Below are 27,193 nucleotides of genomic sequence, written 5' to 3'. Positions count from 1 at the left end.
ACCGAGTAAATATCATGACCATATGATTCCCGATTATCGTACGTATTCTGATCAAAGAATTTGTTCTTGTGCTCACCTGTTCCACAGCTCCAGGTTGCAAGCGGACTGGTTCGTCGGCAGTGGTTGAACCTGGAATATATTATTTCTCATTTCATTAAATGCAGTCGCGGACAATGGTTACCTGAAAAGTCTTCATCGCCCTAACGTGACATTGAACTTCGACGGAATCGCTGAAATTGTGGAGAAGGGCATCCTCACAAAAACTGGTGTGTGAGCCCTTGATGATATCATCACTTTCCTCACATCATTTTAGGTGAAATATTACCATTCGATGTCATTGTATACGCGACTGGATTCACTGGCGTGAGTTGTTATATATGATCGAATATTTTATTGGATGCCAACTTCAGAAACAGGAGCGGTACCCGGTGCACGTTCGAGGCTTGAATGGAGCTACTGTTCAAGGTTATTATGATGCGCATGGTGGCCCTACCGCATACATCGGGACTGCAGTTCCTGACATACCAAACTTTTACTTGATAGCTGGTGAGTTCAGAGTGGAGCATGTCGTCATCAACTGTAGCCTAAGGTAATATCACAGGACCAAATACTGGAGCGCGTACAACGTCAACGTTCATCACGGAAGTGCAAGTAAGTACGCCTTGATTTTTGTATCTTTCTATTCAAATTTGTCGCAAGGTTGCATACATCCTTGAACTCATAGAGCCGGTCCTTACTGGTTCTGCCTCATATTTCACTATCAAAGCTACACCCACAGATACCTACAATGCCAAGCTGCAAGATCGTCTCTCTCGCTCGGTATACGTACACTGCCACTCTTGGGTGCGTACGAATGGTACAGACAAGTTATTCCACCCCTTTCCTTGGACTGGGATGGCTTTGTGGTGGTTCCTTCGTAGACCGAATTGGGACCACTATACGGCAGTCGGCGCCAAGAAATGGGCATTGGCAAGGCGGAGAAGGGCTGTTAAGAATATCATGAAATGCACTGCTGTCTTGATGCTATTGGGGTCATATATCAGCGGCCCTGCTCAGCGGGTTTTATATGACATGTGGTAAGTACTACATCATTGTTCTTGATGCCTATCAAATGAACGATATTTCTATCTTCAGGCAAGCGGCTATTACCGTGACTTGCAGCTACTCGAGTAAATTTGTCCCGCACTTCAATTTTTCCAAGTAGATGGGTGAAGTAGGTGTATGCTTCTGTTTTTCCAGCTCCACATGTAAATAAAATCCGTTACTATGGACCAAGTTGTGACACGCAAACTTCTGCTGGCAGTTGGGCATTACAACTGTTTGCAAAAGGGTTATCAAGATGTGCGATTTGAAAGAAAGGAATTTTTTTAAAAGAACGAATTTCACCAATGCTACTCAGTATACCGCACTGTAAAATCAGGATTATCGTGACCCCAAGCTTGTGGCTGTACATCTTTGGTGATGCCGCTCTTGTTCCACGGTCCTTTGTGCCGAGCCGCTTCGAGTTTATGCAGCACTTTTTGAACCTGACGTTAGACGATGGGTCGATCGTCGACTAGGACAACAAATCCAGAGACAACTGCGTACTGTGATTCTGCCCTACACTGTACTCTACCTCTCAATAAATCTGTCGCTGCCAATACGGAAAATTCGTGACTCGGAGCTGCGCCAGTTTTTCGGGAATGTGCTACATCACAACGGCCTCAATGTCTCGTAGGATGAGGCTAGCGCCCTCAGTCATTTGCTCCTGGAGACGATGCATGAAACTTCACCTGAAATATGCCGAGTCGCCTGGGCAAGCAACTACTCAAAGGAAGCGCTATAGACAAGCCGGCCGGGTATCAATAAACTCCCGTTGTCCAATTTCAAATTTCTCACGCGCTCGGAGCAGCAACACAAAATTGGAACCTTAGTTCTACTTAGGCTTGACTTAGGCCTTAGTACCCCGGTAAGCACAGAACAAGTCGCGCGCCCTCTTCAACATACCATATCAACGAACGTGCAACAAAGTATGTATGTGCAGTCATGAAATGACCTTTGTCGCTGTGGGCTGCGGACAAATGTCATTCAAGATGTGGCTAGTGACTTGGACTTGCCTTGGACGGTATATAAGTAAGTCTTGTCGACCATCATTTTCTTATAACCGCTCTTTTCTCCACGGGAAAGTTCCCTTCTGAATCCTCGTAACACCTGTAATCTTTTTGATTTCAACTTGCTACCTAAAAGGATTTCTGGCAACATGCAAATTCCTGCTCCAAATAACGCACTCCAGCGCACGAGTCCGATCAATAAGTTGCCTCTAGAGACTCTCCACGACATATTCAAGTTGGGCGTGTCCTGTCGCAACTCCCAAAAACGCATCGATTTTGCGGTCTTGGTATCGCATGTTTGCAGAAAATGGCGCAACGTCGCTATCAGCTCCTCCTCTCTGTGGACGGATATCACCATCACGAGCGATAATATGCATGATGTTGACTCGGATGTACAGCTTGCTATCGTCAACAAATCTCTTATTCGTGCAAGGGAGTTCGCCTTCCGCTCTGGAGTCTTTCCGTTGTTTGTTCGACTTAAATTGCTCACTATACACAACTCCAAAGTTCTTCGATCAGGCACAGGAATAATAATGGACTGGCTCCGCCTGGTGTTACCGCGCATCAAATATCTCTCGATCAAATGTAATTCATTAGAAGTTGCATGGATCATCATGAGTCGTTTAAGGGCAGCCCCAATGGAGAATCTGGAGACCTACAAAATGAAGTTTGGCACTACATTCGTATCCTTTGACTCGACCATACCGCTACTACCCACACTACGCTTTCGTATACTGGCTAGCGGACATGAAGAACAGTTCGCACAGGTAACGGACAATTTGCTCCCAAGATTGACGCGGGCCACATATTCTGGGATCCCAGTCTCATGGCCTCAATGGTCTTTAACGCGGCTGACATCCTTAACGATTAATTTCATGGCCTTGAATAACCGACCTTCGATGGATACGCTGAAAAACATCCTTACAATCAACGGAGAAACTCTGGAAAAGCTCGAAATCAAAGGCGCCATTCAGCGGTTTGGGAGGCTACCCGACGTGGACGAGTTGCCGTCGAACTTGCCTAGGCTCATTGACCTTACGCTCGGTTATTTATCCCAGCAGGAAGCTATAACTTTTCTCCTTCACTTCGAGACACCTGCGCTGAAGCATCTCAAGCTATGTGACGTCTCTCGCTCAATTCTCGCTCGGCCCCGGCCCCGACGCTTGAACAATCAGGATTTCCAGAACATGGATGCCCTTCGACCCTTTAGCAACTTTTCTTCAACGGAAATTCTCGAACATCTGGTTTATGTCTGGGCCCCACAACTTCAACGAGTTGAAACGCTTGTACTTGAACATTTTAGGCTACCACCCGTTTTCTCTGCCCTCTTGCAAGACGACGATTTTTTGAACCAACAACGTTATGACGGTCGTGTTTTTCTGGCTTACCGCATGTTACAGACATGTTTGCGCCTTCGAAGTCTCGTTCTCGTCAACCCGGAGGAGTGTCTCATCCATGCACTCAATATATATCCCGATCCCGATGATCCCCGCCCGGCCCCTGTGCTTACTCGCCTGTGTCTTGCTTCAGCTCATCGTGACCTCTTGATTCTCTTTTTGAAGCAAAGGGCAGAAAGCCTTGCGGAAGAAAAGGGTTCGCATGTTTTGGATTACCTTGAATTGGCGACGGCGGAACAAGATGTGGAGCATTTGTCGGAGAATATCGCATCGAACTGTATTGACATGAGCCGTTTTGCGGAGAGTTCGCTGGTGACTGAATGGCAGGGGAGCCTCACTACCTGAATCTAGTATACGTAGATCTACGAAAAAGGAATATGTTGTATTGCCGCTCCTAATACGGAACAATAATAATTGTATGATTTTTTTTGTTCTTCTTTACATAAGTGTGTTCGCTTGGCCTCGTTGGCAGCGCGCTGCTTATTGTTGTAACAAGGTTTATTGCTTGACTTGTCTTTTTGGCTTATATCAACCCACTTCTCCAACTAGTTCACTTCCTTCGTTGCCCAACTTGATTTTAAGAACAGCCTAGACAAGTACTGCGTACTTCGTCAGTCGTATTTCGATTTTGTGAATCTTATTGCCCCATCGGTTACCGCCTGCTCCTACTAAGCCGCTCACTTAAGACCTGTCTACCCTTTAATTTCCTGCTGCGCAATGTCTTCTACCGCGATCTCGACGATCACATATCCATGTCCTCCACCTACTACAAATGTCCTTGACTCACAACAGCGCATGCGTCTCATACGTTCTGCGCGTAAATTGGGGGCAGTTATGGGCACCACACCCTACCTCCTCGAGGCAGACGTTCCTATCACACTTCTCCCCGTCGGGGGTAACAAAAAATCAGTGACGGGCAAAGCCCTGAAGCGCCAGGGCTCCATATTCACGCATTACCACAAAGGCTCCCCGTCTGTAACATCATTTAGCTCGGCTTCGACGGCATCTTTCCACTCCCCGTCCGCCTCGCTTGTCTCACTACCTTCGAGCATGCAGAGCACAGAGTCTCTCTCGGTGACACCACCCGGCCTGCCAGCGCGCGGCAGAAAATCAGCAGATAAACCCAGACCATTGTATCTCCGCGTTAACACCATCCCTGTATTGCCCACCGACTCCCACCGTACATCACTACCGCCCACACCTTCCTCAGCTCGCGTATCCTCTGCTTGTTTTCCCCCTTCGCCTCGCACGCCAAGCTTTGATGCGGCGGAGTTGCGGAGAAAACGGATGGCAAAACTTGCACGTCATCTAGGCGAGAACGTGCCTCCTGAACTAGTCACAGCGCAGGTGCTGCCTGCTCAATTACGTTCAGAAGAAGACGTGCGCAACAGGAAGCGACGCAGTATGTCCGTCGACGTGCCCAACCCACAAAACATACCTTTCGCTCCAAGGCCTGAAGCTATCTCACATACTCGGGCAAACAGCGATTGGGTTGGCGAGTGGAATCGATCTGATATTAGAGACGTTCAGAGGGAACTGAGAAACCTCAAGTTTGTACCGTGGTAATGGCTCCACTTCGTGGTTTGGTTAGCCATCACATGATTTTATGTTACGCCTGTATTATGACATTCCACTGGCTGCAGGTCCAGCCGGACGACACGATTACTAGTCGCATTTTCCTATGTATCATGTTAACCTTTCGCATCACATTAATAATCCATACACTCGCAAGTACTACTGTCATTTGTAAAGCATAATACATACGTGGGCGTCGGTTGCGATTAAGTACAATGTATTCGGTATTCGTCGTGGTCCATGGATGTTCTTTTATGCGTGCCGATGCTCGGATTATAACACTTTATTTTTAGAATGATGACCCACTTTGCTTCCGAAACGGTTGACCTTGGAGCCATTTGTAAACCTACTGTCTTGTGGAAGGACCAATATCCTGGATTCAGTCCGACAACGACATGAAGATCTCCCTTCATCTGATGGGGTCAGAATATCTTTGCACTCGCGCATCACCGGTTAGTTATCCAAGGTTCCTATACTATCACCTTTCCTACGTAAACGCGGAAGAAGGATCGTAGTACATTACTCATGGACCCGTGACGGCACATGTCCGAGTCCGATTGATCCGTGCAGGTGCATTTGTGAATTGTAAGTCAGTGTAATCACGCAGTGTAATCTCAGCGTACCCATCGCTCATTACAGCCTGTTCCAGTGGTGTATTTAAGTTGCAAAGGCATGGGGCATCCTGGCTATCAGCAAACTCTACTATCTCAATGGCGATTATCATTGCATACACCATTCTTGTCTTGGCCGGCCTCTGGATTGTGAGGCAACGATACCAGGCCGCAAGGCGGTTGTCATTACCGCCTGGGCCGCCTGGACGTTGGCTTCTAGGAAATACGATGCCCAAGTCACGGTGAGTCTTTGTCGAGGGATATTAACATGATCTCTATCTAATGCCTCACGCAGTGTGCCATTTCAATTCGCGAAATGGACAGAACAATACGGACCAGTGTTCTCGCTCAAACAAGGCCACAGAATTTTCGTGGTTATTGGACGTCATCAGGTGAGCATATAACGCAATTGATCTTCTAGCCAAGCCTGAAGTCGGTCTCGCCATAGGCTGCGATGGATATCATGGAAAAAGAGGGAGCAAATCTCGCCGACCGCCCGCGTTCTATTGCAGTGCAAGACACATTATCTGACGGGTTGAGAATGATCCTTGTGGGCAGCGGTGAGAGATTGCGCCGGCTGCGCAGGTGCGCATGTTATCTCTACCAGGTGTGACCAGTGAGACTAAATATAAAGCAGGGTCATGCATGCAGGCTTGCAACCCAAGGTTGCAGAGACCTACGAGCCCACTCAGACCAAGCATGCGAAGAATCTGCTACTGGATATCCTCAATGATCCAAAGAACCACCAAGGTCATGCCTTCCGGTACGAACATTATCATTTTCTCATGCGGCACAGTTGGTAATTCGAGTATTTTAGTTACTCAGCTTCCGTGGTCATGTCCTTCAACTACGGAAAAACAACTCCGACTTCGTACACAGACCCCGAGATAGTTTCCCTCAATAAAACTATCGCGCGTTTTGGTGCAGCCATCAAGCCGGGAGCATACCTTGTGGATACGTATCCAATCCTGCGTTTCGTGCCAGGCTACCTGAGCCAGCTGAAGGCATGGCACCAAGAAGAATTTGCTCTCTTTAATGGGCAGTTGGACGCAGTGCGAAGACAGATGGTTCGTGATTTTATTGTAATGACAAATATCTTCGCTCACCATTGACTGTGAAGCGTGAGGGAACTGCAGAGCCATCTTTTTCTAAGTTCATTATAGAGCACCAGAAACAGTACCAGCTCGAAGAGAAGGAGCTGTCATACGTTTCAGGAGGGATGTTTGCGGCTGGTTCTGACACGGTAAGCACTTGCATCACATCCCATCTTACTTAACTTGACCACTCTTGTAGACTGCATCCGCAATCACATTGATGATGATGGCTGCTGCCACTCACACAGATGCACAGGCTCGCGTACAAGAGGAACTTGATGAAGTCGTGGGGCGTATGCGGCGTAGGTTGCTCCTCTGATTTGTTAATCTAATGCCTAAAATATCTCCTGATTAGTGCCGACATTTGATGATCAAGAAATGCTGCCGCAGGTTACCGCGTTCATACTCGAGAGCCTGAGGTGGAGACCCATCGTTCTTGGAGGTATGTACTGTTATTTGACTGGTGATGATGGATGATGAACGATAATGTTGCATTTCAGGCTTTGAGCATCGCGCGACTAAGGACATAATTTGGAATAACTACCTCATTCCTGCAGGTGCAACTGTTATTGGCAACCATTGGTCAGTAGGCAATCATTTATGTTCTCCCTTGTGTCTGATGCTCGTCTTTCAGGGCTATCGCAAACGATCCTGAGGTCTTCCCAGAACCACACAAATTTAATCCTCAGCGTTGGATCGACGATGCAGGTCGTGTGCGCAGTGATCTCCGGTTTTTCACCTTTGGATTTGGCCGCCGGTGAGTGGCATCACTCATCTCTCTTCCTTTTCTTATAGCTCACTTGAAAATTTCAGAGTATGTCCCGGTCAACATGTTGCGACTCGGTCCATTTTCATCAACACGGCTCTTATTCTCTGGGCTTTCCGCCTTTCCGAGAATCCTGCAGCGAAGATCGACACGTTTGCTTTCTCAGATACAGCAACTATACATGCTGCTCCATTTGAGGTATGTTTGGAGAAGAGGGTTGATGAGAATCTGATCAGGGAACTGTGCGCACCGGTGGAGTAACGGCCATTTATCTAAGAACTTGAAAGCCAGTTAATACATTTGTCGATGTGTCTAAATTATGTATGCGCGTTGGTGCGTGAGAATGTATTTAGAATCTGCCTGTATTACTGTCCAACGTCGATAGCGTCGCCAGCTTCATCAAACTTGTTCTGTACTTTCACACCTATGATTAAACCTTGATTTTCAGTGCGAATCGACATTGGCTGTATCTGCGTGAATATTAGCCTGGCGTGACTCTGCCTTTCACAAATCGTGGCAGAGTGCAATATGAAGTGACAAACTAACTATCAGCGTATGAGAACGCAATAATGATCGCAGGTCAGAGGTGTAGTCAGAACGAACTCCAGCCGAGATCTACAAATGAAAGGAGTAGAAAGATGATATTATGAACATAGGTAGGATGGGGCGAAGAACTCTAAATATCAACGACTAGTGGTGTGGCAGCCGAGGGAAGAGGATTGTCTGTCCATAATGGGATACTAGTAGGTACTGGATATACAATTACAATATTCAAACTTTGGAAATTGGGAAACAGTCATGTAGCAAAAGGAAGATGATTGTTGGGTTGTGATAAAATAAAACGTGGTAGCAATCAGTCCAGGTCAAAATCTCGGATTTTGAGAAGATCTTCAAGAGATGATTTCTTCCTCTCGGGATCAGCCTCAAAGCTGTGGGCTTTTGTTCGAACGAATGGCCTTCGAGGGACAGGAGGCGCCCAGAAGGTGTCGCTCGGCAGGTATTGACGAGACACTTTTGGACGGGTGTTCGCAGCTTCTGACTTGACGTATTTTTTAAGCTGGTGGATTCTCTGCTGTCTTTTCGCCAAAGCATCCGGTGCTACGAATCATGTGTTAATATATGTTTCCTGAATACGTATCGCAGTAGGTTCACGTACCTAACATAACATCGGACGCCGCGTATGATTCCCGTGTCGGAGACCCAGCGGCAGCATTCACTGCAGTCTGGATGGTCCTTTCACGAGCGGCCAGTGGGTTCTTCGGCACTAGTAACTCCTCGATGCCCAGTTGGGTACGAGTGTCGACTCCCCCACATCGTATGACAAAGTTGCTCTCCAAAACGAACAAGAGCGAAGTGATTCGATCTGTACAAATGGTGAACAAAGGAGTCCGATAAAATAACGACTGATATTTACCCCCCATGTCGGCAGGAAACGCGGGTCTGCGACGCCTGATCCAAAGAAGTAATTTGAAGTATGCCGACTTGTACGGCAAAAGTTCTTCTGAACACAGAACGAAAATGTACAAGGCCACGCCCTCGCGTCTGAGAGTTATCCGCGCGTTCTTGAACCGAGAGCATTATCGAAAGAGTTTGCGAGCCTTGAATTTATATTTACCTCTGTCAGAACGATGATCTGCACGAAAAGATAATCGTCAGTTGACTGTAAAAGATGATTCGATTATAAGGGCACGACCTTCCGACTGTAGTGCTGTAATTCGTGGTCTTCCAAGCGACCGAATTTCATAACGTCATTGATAGCGTCCAGAAAATGAGTTAAAGAGCCCAGACGATGAGCCAAATCATTAACGACTGCTGGACAATCGAGTGCAGGGAAATCGTTACTCATGGTGTGATGTGAGTAGTTGGAAAGATGGAAAGAGGTAGGACGAAGGTCATTTAAAGGAGCAACAGTTTCCACAAGATGTGGATGTGGATGTTGTGGACGGCATGACTAATGAGACGTGGATTGTGAGCCCCAGCGTGGTAAGGTCCCTGGTTGAAGGAAAGGCTCCAAGAGTTTACCGTGCTCGAATGCGTAGGCTGGACATGCAACCCGGCATGAATGAAGGGCAAAAGGTTCTAATTGCTTATGGAGAAACGAAAGGACAATCCGACACAACGATCGTTAGATTTGCATGGGTCCATTGGATTTCTTGATACATATGCATCGAATATATCAGGTATGAGAGTTTCGGACTATGTCAAACAATTACCTCGTGAGTTTATAGCCCTTCCATAAGTCTCCGGACAATGGGGGCAGTCTGCTACCTCGTCGCGCTCACGTCGCCCTGCTTGCACGCCCTCGCAACAAATGAATGCACAAATCGCGCTTCATCGGCCGTCACTTCTTCATCATCAACCTGAAATTCGTCAGCCCCGTTGGCGTTGCCAACGAACTTTGAGAAATCAAGGCTTTTTAGCTCAGGCTCTTTGCTTGATTCGAGGGTTTGCCAAAGTTTCTTTGAACTATCCAAAGTTGCTCCTGCCTTCCCTTGCCTTTCTTGCTCCGAAAAGTAGTGAGCATGCCGAGAACACTAAGATCCCTTTCGGCGAGCCAATTTTGAATTCCTTTTATAGGATATGTCGATGATGCAAAGAACGCGGAGAGGCGAAGTGGGACGGTGGCAAGACCCGCTCTTATCACATTGAAAGATTGTTTCACATCCTCGGATGCAGGCACGCTGAATGCAGTACTTTTGTAGTCTCTCCGCAGCAAGTCCCGCGCGTTGCGATGGGATGTGGTAGGCTTCTTCTCTCCCAACGTCAGTGGACAGAAACTGAACAGAAGGGAGATGGGTGATTAGTTGGTTATCCGATGATGCGGAGACTTCTTCGTTGTGTGCCAAAAGGGACTGGGGAATTACAAACGCAGCTGCCTCCCTGTCGACATTCAGAGCTTTTCCTGCTCTTTTATACCTTGGGTATCGATCAAAATAGCACTGAGCAAGAGCGTCGACAATTCTCGGGGTATGAAGATGGGGTATGATTGATACGATCTTGCAACAAGAGACGAGCAACTTCCATCCGGTTCGACTATCTGTACTAGCATCCTCGTATTGTTCTTCATCCTCATGATTATCTATCGTTGCAACAACCCTGCCTGTTGCAGATCCATATCTGGTGTGAAGGACGTTGTGATCCAAAAGTGCAAACTGCGACACCTGTGATGGAATAGCATAAGCAGAGCAATAAAGCTCTTCAAAAAGGTGATTGATTCCAGCGAGACTAAAGACGTACAAATCATCTGCCCTAAGGACAAAATCTCCTTTAGATGTAGTTATGTATACGATCGCAACCAGGCATATTCGAGTGCACTAGCGCGAGAATCGAGATCTATGTGGTGCAAGACAACAGTGAGGCCTGAAAACGAACGGAACACGGTTAAACATACAGCCCGCCTCTTTGCCCAATGCCCATTACCGCTGTACACCCTTCCCCATTATCACCTAGTAAACCCGCCCTTCGAGACTTGAGGTATGACGAAAAGTTGGACGTAGACATTGGAGTTTGCCGCAGAAGTTTAGCAAGTACCCTGAGGCTTAAACTTGCGAATGGAGCGCATGTGACTTTTGCAAGTGGGGGCAATAGTTGGCAAGAAACCACGGAAACCCACAGGAATGCCAGGAATATTTGGTAAAGATCATACGAGTTGGAAGGTCAAATCACATGCATGTCGGCGCTGTGATCACTGATGGGACTAAGCTGCAGTTAAAAATTAAATGCTCTGAGTGAAGATGCATACCTTGACGAGTGCTGATGTCCAGTGACACGTGAACACTGATGCTTTGCACTCTCGTTCATCAATCTCCTACCGCCCTGCAGTAATATGTCAACCCAATGCAGAAATGGTTTGTTCGGCCTTCAAGCTTCAAGACCCTCCAAAATGGCCCTCAAACATGACGAGAGGAGAAAAGGAGAACTAATGACCAGCGAGTCCCTGTACGCCTTGAACTCTCCGGGATGGAGCTGTTTGGCATTAGCCCCTTCACCACTGATGAACACAGTTTCTGAAGGAAAATTATGTGAGAAGACAAAACAGGGCATTAGTACACGTGTTCTGGGTTGGCGTTCGTGATATTCATTGGTGTCCAAACCATAACTCTGAAGAAGATCACGGAGCTCATTAGCGGAGAAGCGTCACCCAAAACAACTTGAAGAACATCGGATCAGTTTGATCAAGTTACTGAGAGCGTGGAAAATATTGACTCGGATGACCAGATATTTTGGGTGTAGACTGCTTAAGCCCAGCTGGAGCCTTACTATGCCGGCGATTGAATAGGCCAGTAAGCGCTGAAGAACGTGTAACATGGCATGCTTCGGTCAACAGTATTCGGCTGCTAGAGGTCCTCTCCTTTCTCCCACCTACTTCTTGCACCCCCACTTGGCTCGCAGTAGTCGTCCGCTGTCATGAGTGACAATAGGCCAGATCCTCCTCCAGAAACCTGTGAAGCAACCATTCCTGAAAGCTCGGTATGTAGTCTCGAAAGCTTGCTTGTTGTGGATGAGCGCTTATAAAATACATCGTTGCTCCTGACGCTTTCGTCCAGAGCCAGCCCAGTAGTCGAGTCAAGCAGGGTACTTGGAAATTTGCGAAAAAGATCACCAAGAAACTTTCTGTAGGTAGACTGCTGGGTTTCCTGATTCTGGCTGACATTGTGCAGAAACGCTTTAAGTGTTCCCGCAAGCGTATTCCTGCGATCCAGAATGTCGAACGTCAAGGTGCTTCATCGAGTGAGAATATCCAGGTAGGTGCTTGAAATTATAATCCCAGTTCCGTTCTTTTTATTGCGCAGGTTCTCGACGTCCCCTCTGGCATAGAGGAAACTCCTGGTCCTAAATCAGTTGGTGCCGAACTTCATGGTGCCCACGAGGCTTTAGAACACGTGAAAACACCCTGGAGACCGGCGCAGCCTGTGATATCTGCTGTCAACACTGCCCCAGCAGGCCTCACTGCCGTAGATAATTTCCAGACCAATTACCTCCAACCCCTGAAAATTTTCGACACTGCCATTGACAAGATCGCAGACGTATGGGCTGCTCTCCTTAGTTGGTAGCGAACTAATCAAGTTATAGGTGCACCCATACGCAAAGATGGCGTTGGGTGTCCTTTCTGCTGCAGCCAAAGTACGTTCTATGTTTCTCGGAGATCTACCTCCTGCTCAGAGGTCATGGTTCCATATAGATTATTCTTGCTCAAGCGGAGCGCGACGAATCAGTAGATCGCCTTCTTCAAAAATTAGAGGAAGTTTATGGTTTCATTACCCAAGACGATAATCTTTCCAAGGTTGAATCGATGCGTGATGTCATCGGAAAGATTGCTCAGCAGACTCGAGTGTGCCCGTTTCATCAGGGAATACTCAAAGACGAAAAGCTTCTGTGAGTCATTGGATTATTGCATTCGCACACCAGTCTTATACTTCCAATGATAATAGGGGTGAGAGTAGGTAAAAACATCGTCGCAGAAACAAACGATATCATCACAAGGTACAACCATGCCTTGGATGGACTTATGCAGCAATTTCGCGATCAATCTCATCGGGACGTAGCTATCTTTGTCCAGTTTGCGGGTGAGGATTCATGCATGTCTCTGACTGTAATTCTACTCATACCCTCAAAGGTGAAATACTCGATCTCAGCGGTATGACTTATGCAGCGGGCGCAGGACTAAATACTGCGAAGCGATGTTTGTCAGGCACTCGCACGGCCATTCTCTCCGAAATCACCGAGTGGATCAACAGCAGCGAAGATTCTGTTCCGCGTGTCATGTGGTTATCCGGCCCTGCAGGCAAGGGGAAATCAGCCGTTGCCCACACTATTGCCAACTGGTTCGAAGAGACGGGAGGCCTTGGTTCGTGTTTTTGTTTCGATCGGCACAGAGAAGCAGACCGTCGCCATGAGAAGATTTTTTCCACCATCGCGCGCGATCTTGCCGATCGTGATCCGGGGATGAAACGAGCGTTAGCGGATGCAGTCAAGAACGCAAACTCTCTCAAGAATACGACGGACATTATCCAACAGTGGCGGAAGCTCCTCATGGAACCGCTGAAGAAGTTTTCTGGGTCAAGTGTAGGGCCTGTCTTGATCGTGATCGAAGCACTGGATGAGAGCGGCGGAGTGGAGACGCGGCGTAACCTCCTCCGCATACTTGCCGGTAGACTTCAGGACAATGAATTTCCTCAAATCACCGAACTCCCTTCCAACTTTCGGATTCTCGTCACTTTTCGCCCACTTCATGATATCGAAAAGGAATTTGAAGGTGCTGATCATATTCTACGGTTGTCCATGGACAAGATTCCAGCAGAAGTAGCGGAGTGCGACATCCGTGCTTTTGTATCTGACAAGCTACAAGGGCTGCCACGTTTTGGGCGCAAGGAGTTTGCAAGCCTCGCTGCGAAAGCCGATGGACTTTTCGAGTGGGCACGTCTTGCATGCGAATACGTTAGGGAAGACCTCCCTGGCTTATCCTCAATGGACTGTTTCAATGCCGTCGTGAACCACAATCCTGGGGAGCAGAAAAACTTGTTGTATGATATGTATCGGCTCATCTTAACAGAAATCATGCCAAAGGATAAGTACACAGCGGCCCATTACGAGCAAGCGGTAGCGAAGTTTCGTTCCGTGATGGGCCAAATATTGCCACATCCGAACCCCTCCCTTTGGCTTCATTGAACGCTATGCGGCAGCATTTCCCAGAGGACCACGACCGTTATGAAGTAGATGTAGTGATAAAACGCATGGGATCCCTCCTCAGCGGTACCACCGACTCGTATACCCCCATCCGACCTCTTCATGTGACTTTTCAAGAATTCCTGATGGACGAATCATCCAGCGGAGAATTCTTCGTTGAGAGAACGAAGGCACAACAACGCGACCTTGCATTTGCGTCACTACGAGTGATGGAAAATGGCCTTCGCTTCAATATCTGTGACTTGAAGTCGTCCTACCTCCCTAATTCCTAAGACACGGAGCTGCCTCGACGAATCAAAACATTTATTTCCCCACATCTCTCCTATTCCTGCCGATATTGGGCCACGCATGTCCAAACAACAGATTTTGACGACAAGCTCGCAAAGGAAATAAAATCACTCGTCGACGACGAGCGACAGATGTTCTGGATCGAAACACTCGGAATTCTTAATGCAATCAGAGGTGCAATTATTGTGCTTCCACTAGTTGCCAAGTGGCTGAAGGTAAACACATGCCTATGAAGCAGTGTCGGACGAACAGCTCATAAATAGATGCAGAGCCGTTCTGGATACGAAGATTTGTGGTCCACCACGATGGACGTACAAAGATTCATTCAAGTGTTCGGCGCCATGATTTTGCACAGCACACCACATCTGTATCTATCAGCGTTCCCATTCTCGCCCGTCAACTCCACCATGGCGAGCAAATTCACGGCAAGGTTTCCGAATAGCATTCGTCTAGCATCTGGTTGTGATTTGAACTGGACGGTAGCTCAGACCATTATGAATGGGCATACTGCACCGGTTAACTCAGTCTCGTTTTCACCGGATGGTACTCGCATCGCGTCTGGTTCATGGGATAACACTGTGCGGATGTGGGATGCAGCGACGGGACAGCCATTGGGTGAGCCCTTGAAGGGGCACACTGGATCGGTTTACTCAGTCTCGTTCTCACCGGATGGTACTCGCATCGCATCTGGTTCGGACGATACCACTGTGCGGATGTGGGATGCAGCGACGGGACAGTCATTGGGTGAGCCCTTGAAGGGGCACACTGGATCGGTTAACTCAGTCTCGTTCTCACCGGATGGTACTCGCATCACGTCTGGTTCGGACGATTCCACTGTGCGGATCTGGGATGCAGCGACGGGACAGTTATTAGGTGAGCCCTTGAAGGGGCACACTGGAGAGGTTAAGTCAGTCTCGTTCTCACCGGATGGTACTCGCATCGTGTCTGGTTCATCGGATAAGACTGTGCGAATGTGGGATGCAGCGACGGGACAGTCATTGGATGAGCCCTTGAAGGGACACACTGGATGGGTTTACTCAGTCTCGTTCTCACCGGATGGTACTCGCATTGCGTCTGGTTCATCGGATTACACGGTGCGGATATGGGATGCAGCGACGGGACGGCCATTGGGTGAGCCCTTGAAGGGGCACACTGGATCGGTTTACTCAGTCTCGTTCTCGCCGGATGGTACTCGCATCGCGTCTGGTTCATCGGATTACACGGTGCGGATGTGGGATGCAGTGACGGGACAACTATTGGGTGAGCCCTTGAAGGGGCACACTGATTGGGTTTACTCAGTCTCGTTCTCACCGGATGGTACTCGCATCGCGTCTGGTTCGTCAGATATGACTGTGCGGATGTGGGATGCAGCGACGGGACAGTCATTGGGTGAACCCTTGAAGGGGCACACTGGATCGGTTTACTCAGTCTCGTTCTCACTGGATGGTACTCGCATCACGTCTGGTTCGGACGATACCACTGTGCGGATGTGGGATGCAGCGACGGGACAGTTATTAGGTGAGCCCTTGAAGGGGCACACTGGAGAGGTTTACTTAGTCTCATTCTCTCCGGATGGTACTCGCATCACGTCTGGTTCATCGGATAAGACTGTGCGGATGTGGGATGCAGCGACGGGACAGCCATTGGGCGAGCCCTTGAAGGGGCACACTGGAAGGGTTTTGTCAGTTTCGTTATTACCGGATGGTACCCGCATCGCATCTGGTTCGGACGATCACACTGTGCGGATGTGGGGTGTAGTGAAAGTGCAGCCATCCCCAGAGTCAAGAGAGCTAGATTCCTCCGCATCTCCGTTACATCAAAGCACGGCTCCACCCAATCCCCCGAGTCAAGAAAGCCAGATTCCTCCGCATCTCTGTTGTGTCAAAGCACCGCACCTCCCACCCAAGAAAGCCGTGTCATACCAACCTGTAACAATCGCCTCATTTCTTTCTCATCCAGTTTGGAACACGCTCTGCCCAACCCCGCTGACTTGCTCGAACCCCCCTCTCATCATGATTCTGATTCAACCCCTTTCTTGCTGCAAGCTGATGGATGGGTGATGGGACCCAGTCGTCGGCTCCTTTTCTGGGTACCTCCCGCCTCCCGACATGCATTTTATACTCCTTGGACTTCATTGGTGATACCCAAAGGATGTCCTGAGCTTGATTTAAGCCGCATGGCCCATGGAACACGCTGGTCGAGTTGCCGAGATACGTGAGTTCTGAGTCTTTACCATCCCCTCGCAGTTGCTAACATCATTCCTGCTAGCTCCACGTAACGATGATTTCATTGCAATATCGTGTGTACAATTTGATTCTTTGATTCTTTGTCAATCTTTATACCCAATACTAAGCATGAATTTACGGTTGTCTGACTGAATGATGCGCCGAAACAAACTGGGTAAAACTCAAATGTTCCTGCTGATTCGTAAGAACACGGATTGAAGACTGATTTCATCCAGTGACCACTGCAGGCGCTTTGATCAGTGTTCCTGTCATTACCGTCAGTGCCGAGAAGATCACTTTCAAACTGGAAGTTCTCATGGCAGCCGCAGTCTTTCCATCGAAATCTTTGTGATAAGTGGTTACGACCTCGCGCGTACAGAGAGATACCAGGTTGTTCGACTCAACCTCACGTCTGAGATCATCTGCAGTGAACGAACTTCGGCATACTGCACACTGGTATCATGATAGAAGGAGGATGCCTCTTCATGACTCTCTACATATTCCATCGGGCTGGTACGACAACTCGCATTAGTGGGTTGCTTGAAGTTTTGATTGTTCCCCCAGGGCATCGTTCACAGGCGAGTCTACGAAGAGGTTGGGAACAAACCAAGTCCCTGGAATGTGACACGACTTTCGTCGTCTACCCTGGTAGCTGTCAACAGTGGCCTGCATCCTAGACGAATTCAAGACTGCACGGTTCATGTCAGCTCGGAGATCACAAGTTAGCAGGATTTATATTCATTTGTGTATGTCTGCAGTGAACAGCCTACCGTCACAGACGTGTAAAGATTTCCCGGTCTCCAAAGACGAGCATACAAAATTCGCCATTATTATTCTGGGTAAAAAAAAACGGCAAGTACTCCTTATTCGTCACTGTGCTAATTGTTACTGGGGGATCGGACTCGATCTTCGATGACGCCTTCCCGGGTTATTGAAGAATGCGGGGTAAATTGTGCCAGAAGCTGGTATCGGGTACCATAGTAGGACCGTGAACAGCGTGTCGAGTCATCGTTTGATCCGGACATCAGATCTTCAGAGAGAGGAGTCGACAAATGTTGCGAGAGGAGAAAGATGATTAGCGGTGGGAGCACACAAGAAGCAGAATAATACGCCCGGGCCCGATAAGACTCGTACCACAATTATTGGATGATGCACGATTGTTGGCCACAGCGAAGGGTGTCGAAATAAAGGTAGACGTTGATAATGTTCATTAACACTGTCGTTTATGCTCGAGCAGGTAAAGCGGATGCCAACGGTGCGTCCAGGGCGACTGAGTTGCTCGGAGATGTGGAAGATGATTTGATGAGTGTGCGATCGAGGACAACAGTCAAATTCAAACATCGACCGCAAAAACTGACACATACACGATTGGATAGAGGACGGTGACCCGTTCTGATCGCTCGCAGAATTGTGCTACCCGTGTCCATTTGTGAGGGTAAAAAGCAAAATGTAGAAGGAAGAAAGACAGAGAATTTAGAAACGAAGGACAAGCGCCTGATGGGTAATCAACAAGATTGTATTGACGGTGATGCTCCAGCACAGAACTAGAGTAGAATTATTGATTTGAATGAGATAGTGCTATAGCAATCATTGGTTCAGCGGTGGCTGGGCGGCAGCTCAAACTGAGACGAGCCATCAGCACTGCCACTGAGCGCTGTCTGAATCTCCTTTAGATCATCAACATGGGGCGGAACGCAAAGCTGCACAAACGCATCGTGAGTCCTCGACGATCAATTTGTATCACTATCTTCTTAGTTCTGACAATGAAGTCCCGTTAGAAAAAGAAGACAACTGCATCATCTGCGTCACACCCTCATCCGGATCTCTCAGCGTTGCTAATACGTCGGGTGCACCTCTAGATGATCATCGCACGTCCAAAACGCGTAGACCTCAAGTCAAAGTCAAGATCAAAATTCAAACCGTCATCGAGCAAGGTTACGACGGGAGAACGTATTCTCGGAGGCACGCACTGTGACTTTACTTGTGGGCGACCGCAAGAAGGCTGCAAAGGGACCTTTCAAGTTACCAAAAGACTGATCAGAGGTGTGTTTGCAACGATTAAATCTTGCAGTGCACAATTCTTAACCATTTCAAGACCTACACAAGGCTTTTGAATCTACTATTGATCGAGCCTTATGGAAATACCGAGTCAGACATATCACGACCCTCGAGCCGTATCATATTTGCATAGCGATTATCTGTGCATTCGTGGCCCAGTAAATCGTGGACGTTTAAACCAAGTATACCCAGATGTGAAACTAACAATCACCAAATGACCCATTCTAATTCAAGTCCATGCCTTCCATGACTAGTAAAGAGTACCAGACCTCAATGACCATGCCCAGACTGGTCACTGCGTGATTATATTGGTCAAAACTAAACTACTGAACAACGGTTATGACTCGGATTCGGGAAGGTAAGCGCACAGCCTCTTAAAGGCCCTCTTCCAGTTCTCGGTAGCCGTGAGCGCGTGAAATAAATCATATTCACCTGTCTTTTCTTCTTCTTTGTCTTCCTCGGCGTCCGTGTGTATGCCTTTCCTTGCTTTCCGTGCCTGGGCAATTTTGTTCTTCACTTGAGAATGTTTATCGTCTTCGAGCACTTCCAAACTGTCTTCCACCAACTTCCAAATATGGGGATCCATCCAGTCCCGCTCGAAATATACAAAACGATCTAGAAATCGACTCTTCTTCTCGCCACATGTCACGGGGTCTACAGTTGCCCAATCATCAAGGAGGCGAGATGATGCGGCCAGCAGAACTCCATTCTCGTAGCGAAGACAAACCCACACGAGAACCCATACGAATGACTCCAGATCATGACGATACAAGTGTGCAACTTCGCCTCGTTGACCCTCAGGGGTAAGGAGATCAAGCGCCATGAACGGCACTGTGCCCGTGCGTTCATTGCCCGTAGGACCCGCGTTAATCTTTAATGATGATAGATCGTAGTCATTTAAGACCCCGATCCAGCGTCGGTCTTTCTTGTAGCACATCAGATTGCCAGGGCTGACATCCAAATGATAGACTCCTCGCTTCCAGAGAGCAATGTGGCCTGAACACACTATTTCAGCGGAGAGTCTCATAAAACGCGACGAGCCACATACATAGGATACATTGACGCCAAACATCGAACAATTCTATGCCATAGAGCGCCGTGATGGGGTCGAGCTTGCGGAACACGAGAATGTAGAGCACGCGGCTACCCTTCTTCGCTTCTGGAATCCCAAACGCTTCTCGTACTGCGCAGGTCGGATTGGGGAACTTGCAGTACCAAAGCAGCTGAGGAACATGGCCCTCGACGTCCGGTTCTTTTGCGGCAATCTCGTCAACCTTTTTCAAGATTTCCGGCTCGCTAATGCGGTCCTCTTCCGCCCAAAAGATTTTGGCTACCATCCCATCTTTCTTGATATCTGGGAATTCTGCGGAGAGCTTTTCGCTAGTGACGGGGAACACGTTGGTTGCGCGTCCTCGCAACCCGTAGTGAGTCACTCTCTCTTTGGAGCTGGTGTGAATCACGAGATCCACGCCGCCAAGGTCGGCTTTGTGCACGCCATCCTTCACAACCACGCCATTAAGTATGGTTTTGTGCACGCCCTCCTCCACAACTTCCTCGAATTGCGTGTTCCGACCCCAGTCGCCAAGGTTGAAACGTTGTAACGCGTATAACAGCACCATGAATCGAGGGAGATCCTTCATGAAGTTGATACCGGAGCTTTGAATAATCCCCTGTCGATCGTAATACCAGATCCAGATGATGTTATCTACAGAAGCAAACCTAAGAACGCAAGCATGGGACGAACGAAAGAAAACACACCGACGACGATCATATTGAGGAGGTGAGTGACTGCAATATTTGCTGCAAACATCTCGGCAGCGTAAAGTGCTGTCTGGACAGTCACATCTAGCGGGCGGTCCGCGTCCGTGTTGGTGGTCTTGGCTCGCTTGGCGGCGGATTCCTCACCATCCTCAGCCTTGCGCTTGGAGCTCCCGTTCGTGTTATTAATTACATCGTCACAGTTCGAACGGCGTGGGGCTGTGCTGGGTTAGTTTGAACCCTGAATAGCTGATGCATGGCTTACCTGGAAGATCGGGCGCAGGTTGTTCGGCTTGGATCTGCAGAACTGACACTCCAGTCGCAGGGCCGACAGACGCCTCCCGCACGGGGACCTTCCGATATTCTGGATTGGTAGGTGTATATTTTTCTACTTTATACGAAGCAGAGGGCCCCTCCAGTTCAAAATTTGAGGTTCTCTTGAATTCGATCGAAGCGAGCACATCTTTCCAGAAGATTCGCCCACCTTTCGGTTTTTTTGCTGCATCCTGTACCCTATGGTCCCAGGGTGAATTTGTTACACCTGAGGACGCCTCCTTCGAGCTTTTTGAAGGAAGGATGAAGACGTCGGGTATCCGTTTCGATTTCTCAGTCTGGTGCTTTTGGTATATAGGCATATCATTGCGCTGACAGATCATATCCAGGTCATTCGAAGCGGTGCGCATTCCCTCAACGGGGATCTCTTCGAGACAGGCAAGCGCGGTATTCGTCGCCTTGATGAAAGGCGCGTAGGACTTGGTTTCAATCATCGGTAACGAGCTTGCTTTCATTATGAGCGCGACATTCCCCCAAACAGTGAAAGAGCACTCACTAATCCCTAAGACTTTGCGCGATGTCCGAAGAACGAAATATCTGGCCGGGTTGTTTTTCCTTGGTGGAAAATTTCCCATTGCAAACCTTTAGAACAGCATCGAGACACTTGTCCAGTAGATCGGGCTGTGGAGTCTCTGGATCGTTAGAGGCACGCTGCAGGAGGTCTCCTAGCATTACGTCGATATTGCATGTCTTAGTTTTCTCGATGTCCCGCTCAATCCATGGGCGGATTTGATTGATCCTTGCATGAACTTCAGGTGGCAGTCAAACATGACAGCAGTAAAACTCACTTGGCGCCGATCAGGCCAATATGGTCACTGGCAGCGGAAGCTCCTCGGCTAAGTGGCGTGGATTTGAGGTTAGAAACATGAGATGATGGATTAGCGCGTGGCGGAGTAGATGCCAAGTTTGGCTGGTCGGGTTGCGCTTCGCCAGGGGACATGGCAGTTAAAGTTGACTCAAGTAACGCAACTGGGTGTTAATGCTGACGGGTGGTAAAGTGGGAAAGGTGGTGGCTGTTAGAAAGAAGAACGAACTGAGTCCCACATATTTGGTCAGCCAATGTGGCGAAAGGTGGTCGCGGAGTATTGCATTGTGGTCCGTGGAGGTATTGATGTGGCGGTTGATGTTCTTAATTACAGATTTGTAATCATGGACAATCAGCGTCAGAAAACTGAACAAAACATATTATTTATCTCATACCTCGTCTTCGCAATCTCGCAAATTTGCACATCTGGCTCGCACACAAGCCCCGTCATGCACAGCACAATGCAGGAAAATAACGCAAAGTTCGTTGTGCTGTTTTCCTGCTCTATGCTGTGTTCAAGTTGGTCTCCGTTTCCCAACGGTCTTCGCTGCTATGCCCAGAACTCCAAAGTCTCTCAAAGAGTACTACTGCAACTGTTTATGCTGGTGCCATGGAGTCCTCAAGTAAGTGTCTTACAAGACCTACACCAGACATACTCCCCACCTTGCTCTGGCGCAGGACGCGGCAGGAGCCACACTTTAGTCAAGACTTTCAAGCATTTTTAACAGGGCTGTCTTCTGACGAGTCGCAGCCGGGAAATAGTATGGCCAGTCACACAGTGCTCGACTAGTGACCTGTCTCAGCACGCCGTCATCGGGGAGAAGACTCCGAGTCTGAGCCACAGCCTGAAGTGGCCAGTCCGTCTCAGATAGTAGTGTTTTTCCATTCTTTCACAATATACAAAGATTGATGTAATATACTAGGAAAATGAAGTTGACTTGGGACTTGGAGAGTTTTAGGGTTATCGGAGACAGGGCGACGGCTGGTTATAATCATTTGCTGTCTCATCGACTTATCCACTGCACTTTCGTTCACTCCTGTCGGACGCATCAACGGCTCTTCTTCAAGTCTTGCATCGAGTCGTGCGTGGATAGGGAAACGCACGGGTACGGGTAACACCGCGGTTATATGCTAACGGGTTTGGCAGGTACGGGTACGGTGTACGATATTCATACCCTTGGGCACACCCCGGGTTGACGGTGTTTGGACGGGTATGACCTACCAAATTAGGAACTGATTCTCCGTGCCGCCTTTGTCTGATTCTCTTAGAGCTTGAGGATCACAACTAAATGCTATACTGATTTCTGTCATGGCTTTTGCGCCCTGTGATTCGTTCTATTGAACAATTTATCGAGCTGACACTTTACTACAGAGAAGCTTGGGTTACTGCCATAGGCCCAAGGCAAAAACTTGAGAACGGTCACTAGTACTACGTCCACTCGCCGTCTCTCCATGAAAATCACGTTGAAGCTCCCAAAGAAAGCATCTGATGCCTCGTCTACCAGGTCATGTTCCATATCTCACACTACTAGTAGTGAACTGGAGGAGTTCCTTTGATTACCAACTGTGAAGACGAAGGACCCACTTGCATGGTGGCAAGACAACTGCCGTACTTATCCGACACTACATCGGATGGCCCTAGACTATCTCTCTGTCCCAGGTATGCCACCCTTGAATCTTCTTTCAACCAATCAGCACTTATTATCTTGCTCAGCGACATCAACCGCAGTTGAACGTGTCTTCTCACAGGCTCGGCAGCTCCTTCACTTTACTCGCAACCGACTCGCACCATCAACAATTCGCGCCTTTCTCTGCCTTGGAGCCTGGGGCAGATGTGATCTTCTGGCGATGGAGGACCTTTTAGCTTCTGTAAGGAGTCAGAAACGGAAGCGAAGCGCAGTCGAGGCTGACGAGGCTGATGAGGAAAAATAGCAATATTTATTTTGTTGTCTGAGTCGTTGAATCACTATTCTTGTTCATATACCCGCGGTGCTTACGGGTCGGTGTGTACCTGTACCCGTGGCGGGTGCGGTGTTGGCGGGTACGGGTACGGTGTTGAGTTTCCGACCCGCGGTGTTACCCGTGCGGAACCCTATGCGTGGAGGGTGCGAGGTAGGGTGCACTGCTGCAGGGAGATGTACGAAATAACATGATGGGTGAGGAACGAAGTAGAACGATAAGAGAGTAGAGAAGTAAATGAGGACGGGGCCGGTCCAATTCTAACCCGAAAAAAAAAATACTCACTCCCACCCGAGATCGCTGCTCAACACTCCAGTCAATGCATTCGTACACTGAATTCTTTCCTCGGACCGCATAGCTGGTTGCGGAGGTCTGCAGGGTTTCAGGGCAAATGAATGGTGGATGGGAGAGAATGAATGGAAGAGACAGAAACATCAGCCCAGACAATACACCCTACAGGAATGCCACAAGACCACAAGTTTGAGACCTTTGTGAGAAAATTGGACATGACTGATGCGTGGAGCGCTCGCAAACAGGCACTGATAGCCCTGTCCACTGCAGAAGCTAAGTATATCGCTCTGACGAGTGTAGCACCCGCCATAGCCCTAGCGACAAACGGCAAGTTCCAACCCTGGACCAAACACATTGCCATCAGGTATCACTTCATCCGCACCCATGTCAAGAACGGCCGCACGTTCGCCTTGTTCTACTGTTGGACAGACCAAAACATAGTGGACACATTCACCAAGGCACTCCCTTGCCCTCACCTTCAAAGTTTAGAGCCTTCGAGCTCAGATGAGCCTAGCTTGCGCTCGAGAGGGAGTGTCGAGTACCGAGAGTACCAAGGCGGCAAAGGCCAATGGATCCGAGACATGAGGCACGAGCGCATGCTAAAGCGGAAACAGATGAACGCACATTGACAGTGGCTCATGCCCTCCCTTGTTCTTGATTAATATACCACCCCCTGTGTTCCTATTCAGTTTACCTTATAGCTACAAGCAGATCCATAGACGCATCTCGGTTCTGTTCCAAGTACTGAGATATGAGTACCAGCACTTAGTCGCACATCACACATAACTAATGTTCACGTAGCGGTTCTATTTGTCAGGTACATACAATGAGTTCTGCTCCAAGTACTGAGATCGGTTCTATTTGTAATTAGCTCCCTCCCTCGCGTCCGCTCGCCTCTGAATTCCATATCTGATTCGTTTCTCAAAGCTCTTACTGTGTTTCCAGTTCCCTCATCTGCAGTAGTCTCTCCACTCCGTTCACCCATCTCAGTATTCAATATCACTCTCCCTCTCCCTCGTCATCATTACTAATATTGAATTATCTCAGATCTTCAAATCTTGATTGAGCGACAATACAAACGCGATAACTCTTGCAGTTTTGGGGGTATAAATATCACATACCTAGTAAAGGGCGCAATGTAGCAGCAGAATTGGATCATACTCTGGCTTCACCATTCCATCGAGATCCCCCGGGCCCTCAGAATATCAGTGGAGTGCGAAAAGACCGTTCCAGAGACGGTTCAAATCAAGATTTCATACGGAAGAACTCACATATCATGAACTACACTCCTAACACAACACGCCACCAGCAAGGGCTGGTCATGATACAAGGGTCGCAAAGGCACGGTCCTGCAGTTCTACCAAAATTGATGTCATCTGACAGCAACAACGATTCTTCCAGATCGATGAGAATCATTAGTATCTGCAGGGTATAAAATCTGGCTGTCATTTCATGGTATTTCCCATCTTCAGAGATATCATTCGAGATCCCCTTCAGAATATTCCATATTACCTCGAACATAAAATGCGTTTGTTGCTCCTCGCCGTTGCTGTTGCGTTGACAGGATCTATGTATGTCGGTGCACATCCACATAAAGAGCCTACGTGTTCCGTATACGATTGTCAAACAGATGCAGAGTGCTGCAAACACATGCGTTGTGGAGCTAACAAAGTGAGTATGAGCCTGTGCAACTAGGATTCAACCACATAACTCACCTGCATGCCTTCAAGCATAAAGTTATGAAGTGCTATAATCCTCCGAAATGAGCCAGTAGCTCTAACGGCATATCGACACAGTAGGTCATCGTGTTTCTGCTTTCACTTTGGTATCATGGTTGATGGTGCAATACCTAGTTTGGAGTTGATCAGTACAGTTTATGGACAAATTTTCGTACTGTTCGAGCAACTATGTGGATGTTTGAAAATTATCGACCTAGTCTTGCTCGTGACCACCAAGCTTGAGTTCGAGAGGTTGTCGAGACGAACAGATCGGATCATCATTGCTGTTTAATTTAATGATTAACATTGGGAGGTATGAAGCACTGCTCACGCCGTCCCACGCCCGTGACCTTGACTATATAGCAGGTCTGTTATGATCGACAACGAAGTAGCGTTTCTGTGGCTCCTTCGTACGCGCGCACACACAATTCCATGAGCTCCTAGCATTCGAGGCCAACCTTAGACCAACAGATTGAAGCTGCACAATCTTCATAATATAATCTCGCAATATTAACCATATGCATCATCAGTAATCATTATTTGTTTCGACAGTCGAGCTTAGTGAACCACGAGAAAGACTAGTCACGATCGATCATTATCAATCAAGTGTTTGAGAGCAGTATGAACATTTGTCTAAAAATTACTGTGCTGATTGACTCCAAGTCAAGTATTGTACTATCAAGCATGATACCAGAAACGTGACTCACTTTCGCGATGTGCCGCTCAGCCTTCCAGCTCGATTTTCAACCGACTATTGCTGGTAGGTGTAAGCTCCATCCTGAGGCGTGCAGGAAAGCCAGCACCACGCCCAAGCTCCAGCACACTAAACTGGGCAGGTCGATCCGTAGATTGAAGTGGTATGACGGCGGCTGGTTTTGTGTGAGTAGGGCAGGTATGTACTGGTGTTGAGGGAAGGGATGGGTCGGCAGGCGAAGATGATTGGGAGGAGAGAAAGTCTGGTGCTGGTGGCGACTTGCCAGTGCCCGCTCCCCGCATCACGAGTAGAATGAGGGCCGCATGATAGAGAATGGGGGGATAAAAGTGAGTGGCCGTATGCGTCCTACCAAAAGTGAGTTTGACGAGGATGGAAATGAGAGAACGCTCACCTCGCGCGATGAACTTCACCACACGTACCTGAAGGGGAAACGTGCGTCGTGCGGGGAATGCGAGGTCGTTATAGCAACAGCTGACCAAGGTAGGCGTAAGTTCGGAGTACCAAATTTTATTTTAGAGGTTGACCCTTACGACTTGAAATCGACCTCCCTTATAGTATTTTGTCAACGGTTCTATGGCACGATGGGATCATCGAGAGCGACATGAAAATCCACCAGATTCTACCTCAATCCTCGGATGGAGTTGAAATGTCTTGGCACTCGCGCGTCAATCACCAGGGGTGTTCATCAAGTTCCTATACTATTAATGCGGCTTAGTACGTGAAAGCTTAACATGGAAGGAAGAACCGCAGTACGGATATCCGATTGATCCCTGCAGGGATTGAAAGCGTGTTTGTTTAAGTCAGTGTAATCTCGCCGATCTCG

General features: G+C 48.2%; 8 protein-coding genes across 8 annotated transcripts; 6 read left to right on the top strand and 2 right to left on the bottom strand.

Annotated features, from left to right (window-relative positions):
- Positions 1–22: 22 nt before the first annotated feature.
- EDB93DRAFT_1255467 (uncharacterized protein) lies at positions 23–1,204 on the top strand (the record flags this gene model as incomplete). The annotated part of the gene is made up of 8 exons (XM_041453786.1): positions 23–38; positions 88–108; positions 165–266; positions 314–363; positions 417–546; positions 602–651; positions 700–1,076; positions 1,135–1,204. The coding sequence occupies 8 exons, from the start codon at positions 23–25 to the stop codon at positions 1,202–1,204; spliced, it is 816 nt and encodes a 271-aa protein (XP_041302539.1).
- An 872-nt stretch (positions 1,205–2,076) lies between these two features.
- EDB93DRAFT_1311537 (uncharacterized protein) lies at positions 2,077–3,832 on the top strand (the record flags this gene model as incomplete). Its single annotated transcript, XM_041454838.1, has 1 exon — positions 2,077–3,832. Exon 1 carries the CDS (start codon positions 2,240–2,242, stop codon positions 3,830–3,832), a length of 1,593 nt encoding a protein of 530 aa, XP_041302538.1. The 5' UTR covers positions 2,077–2,239.
- Positions 3,833–3,931: 99 nt separating this feature from the next.
- On the top strand, positions 3,932–5,381 carry EDB93DRAFT_1233716 (uncharacterized protein). The gene has a single exon (XM_041451315.1). It carries the CDS (start codon positions 4,205–4,207, stop codon positions 5,051–5,053), a length of 849 nt encoding a protein of 282 aa, XP_041302537.1. The 5' UTR covers positions 3,932–4,204; the 3' UTR covers positions 5,054–5,381.
- Positions 5,382–5,859: 478 nt separating this feature from the next.
- Positions 5,860–7,947, top strand: EDB93DRAFT_1213278 (cytochrome P450). The gene is made up of 11 exons (XM_041451064.1): positions 5,860–5,915; positions 5,969–6,065; positions 6,122–6,258; positions 6,311–6,436; positions 6,491–6,740; positions 6,794–6,916; positions 6,967–7,069; positions 7,123–7,209; positions 7,268–7,349; positions 7,402–7,524; positions 7,581–7,947. Exons 1-11 carry the CDS (start codon positions 5,902–5,904, stop codon positions 7,792–7,794), a joined length of 1,356 nt encoding a protein of 451 aa, XP_041302536.1. The 5' UTR covers positions 5,860–5,901; the 3' UTR covers positions 7,795–7,947.
- Positions 7,948–8,386: 439 nt separating this feature from the next.
- EDB93DRAFT_1340270 (uncharacterized protein) lies at positions 8,387–9,379 on the bottom strand (the record flags this gene model as incomplete). Its single annotated transcript, XM_041455447.1, has 5 exons — positions 8,387–8,631; positions 8,690–8,896; positions 8,948–9,095; positions 9,149–9,166; positions 9,227–9,379. 5 exons carry the CDS (start codon positions 9,377–9,379, stop codon positions 8,387–8,389), a joined length of 771 nt encoding a protein of 256 aa, XP_041302535.1.
- Positions 9,380–11,940: 2,561 nt separating this feature from the next.
- Positions 11,941–12,913, top strand: EDB93DRAFT_1108078 (uncharacterized protein; the record flags this gene model as incomplete). Its single annotated transcript, XM_041447799.1, has 6 exons — positions 11,941–12,003; positions 12,081–12,149; positions 12,195–12,278; positions 12,327–12,560; positions 12,607–12,657; positions 12,716–12,913. 6 exons carry the CDS (start codon positions 11,941–11,943, stop codon positions 12,911–12,913), a joined length of 699 nt encoding a protein of 232 aa, XP_041302534.1.
- Positions 12,914–16,030: 3,117 nt separating this feature from the next.
- On the top strand, positions 16,031–16,870 carry EDB93DRAFT_1213274 (uncharacterized protein). Its single transcript, XM_041451063.1, has 2 exons — positions 16,031–16,722; positions 16,777–16,870. The coding sequence occupies exon 1, from the start codon at positions 16,125–16,127 to the stop codon at positions 16,566–16,568; it is 444 nt and encodes a 147-aa protein (XP_041302533.1). The 5' UTR covers positions 16,031–16,124; the 3' UTR covers positions 16,569–16,722; positions 16,777–16,870.
- A 2,180-nt stretch (positions 16,871–19,050) lies between these two features.
- On the bottom strand, positions 19,051–22,002 carry EDB93DRAFT_1233706 (uncharacterized protein). Its single transcript, XM_041451314.1, has 6 exons — positions 21,671–22,002; positions 21,379–21,621; positions 20,815–21,326; positions 20,550–20,768; positions 19,840–20,496; positions 19,051–19,787 (listed from the first exon to the last, which is right to left on the bottom strand). Exons 1-6 carry the CDS (start codon positions 21,820–21,822, stop codon positions 19,129–19,131), a joined length of 2,442 nt encoding a protein of 813 aa, XP_041302532.1. The 5' UTR covers positions 21,823–22,002; the 3' UTR covers positions 19,051–19,128.
- Between the last annotated feature and the right edge of the window lie 5,191 nt (positions 22,003–27,193).

The sequence above is a fragment of the Suillus bovinus genome (genome assembly GCF_016758785.1).
Source record: "Suillus bovinus strain UH-Sbo-P2 chromosome Unknown EDB93scaffold_93, whole genome shotgun sequence".
NCBI classification, from domain to species: Eukaryota; Fungi; Basidiomycota; class Agaricomycetes; order Boletales; family Suillaceae; genus Suillus; species Suillus bovinus.
This window is presented reverse-complemented; position numbering and strand designations above follow the sequence as displayed.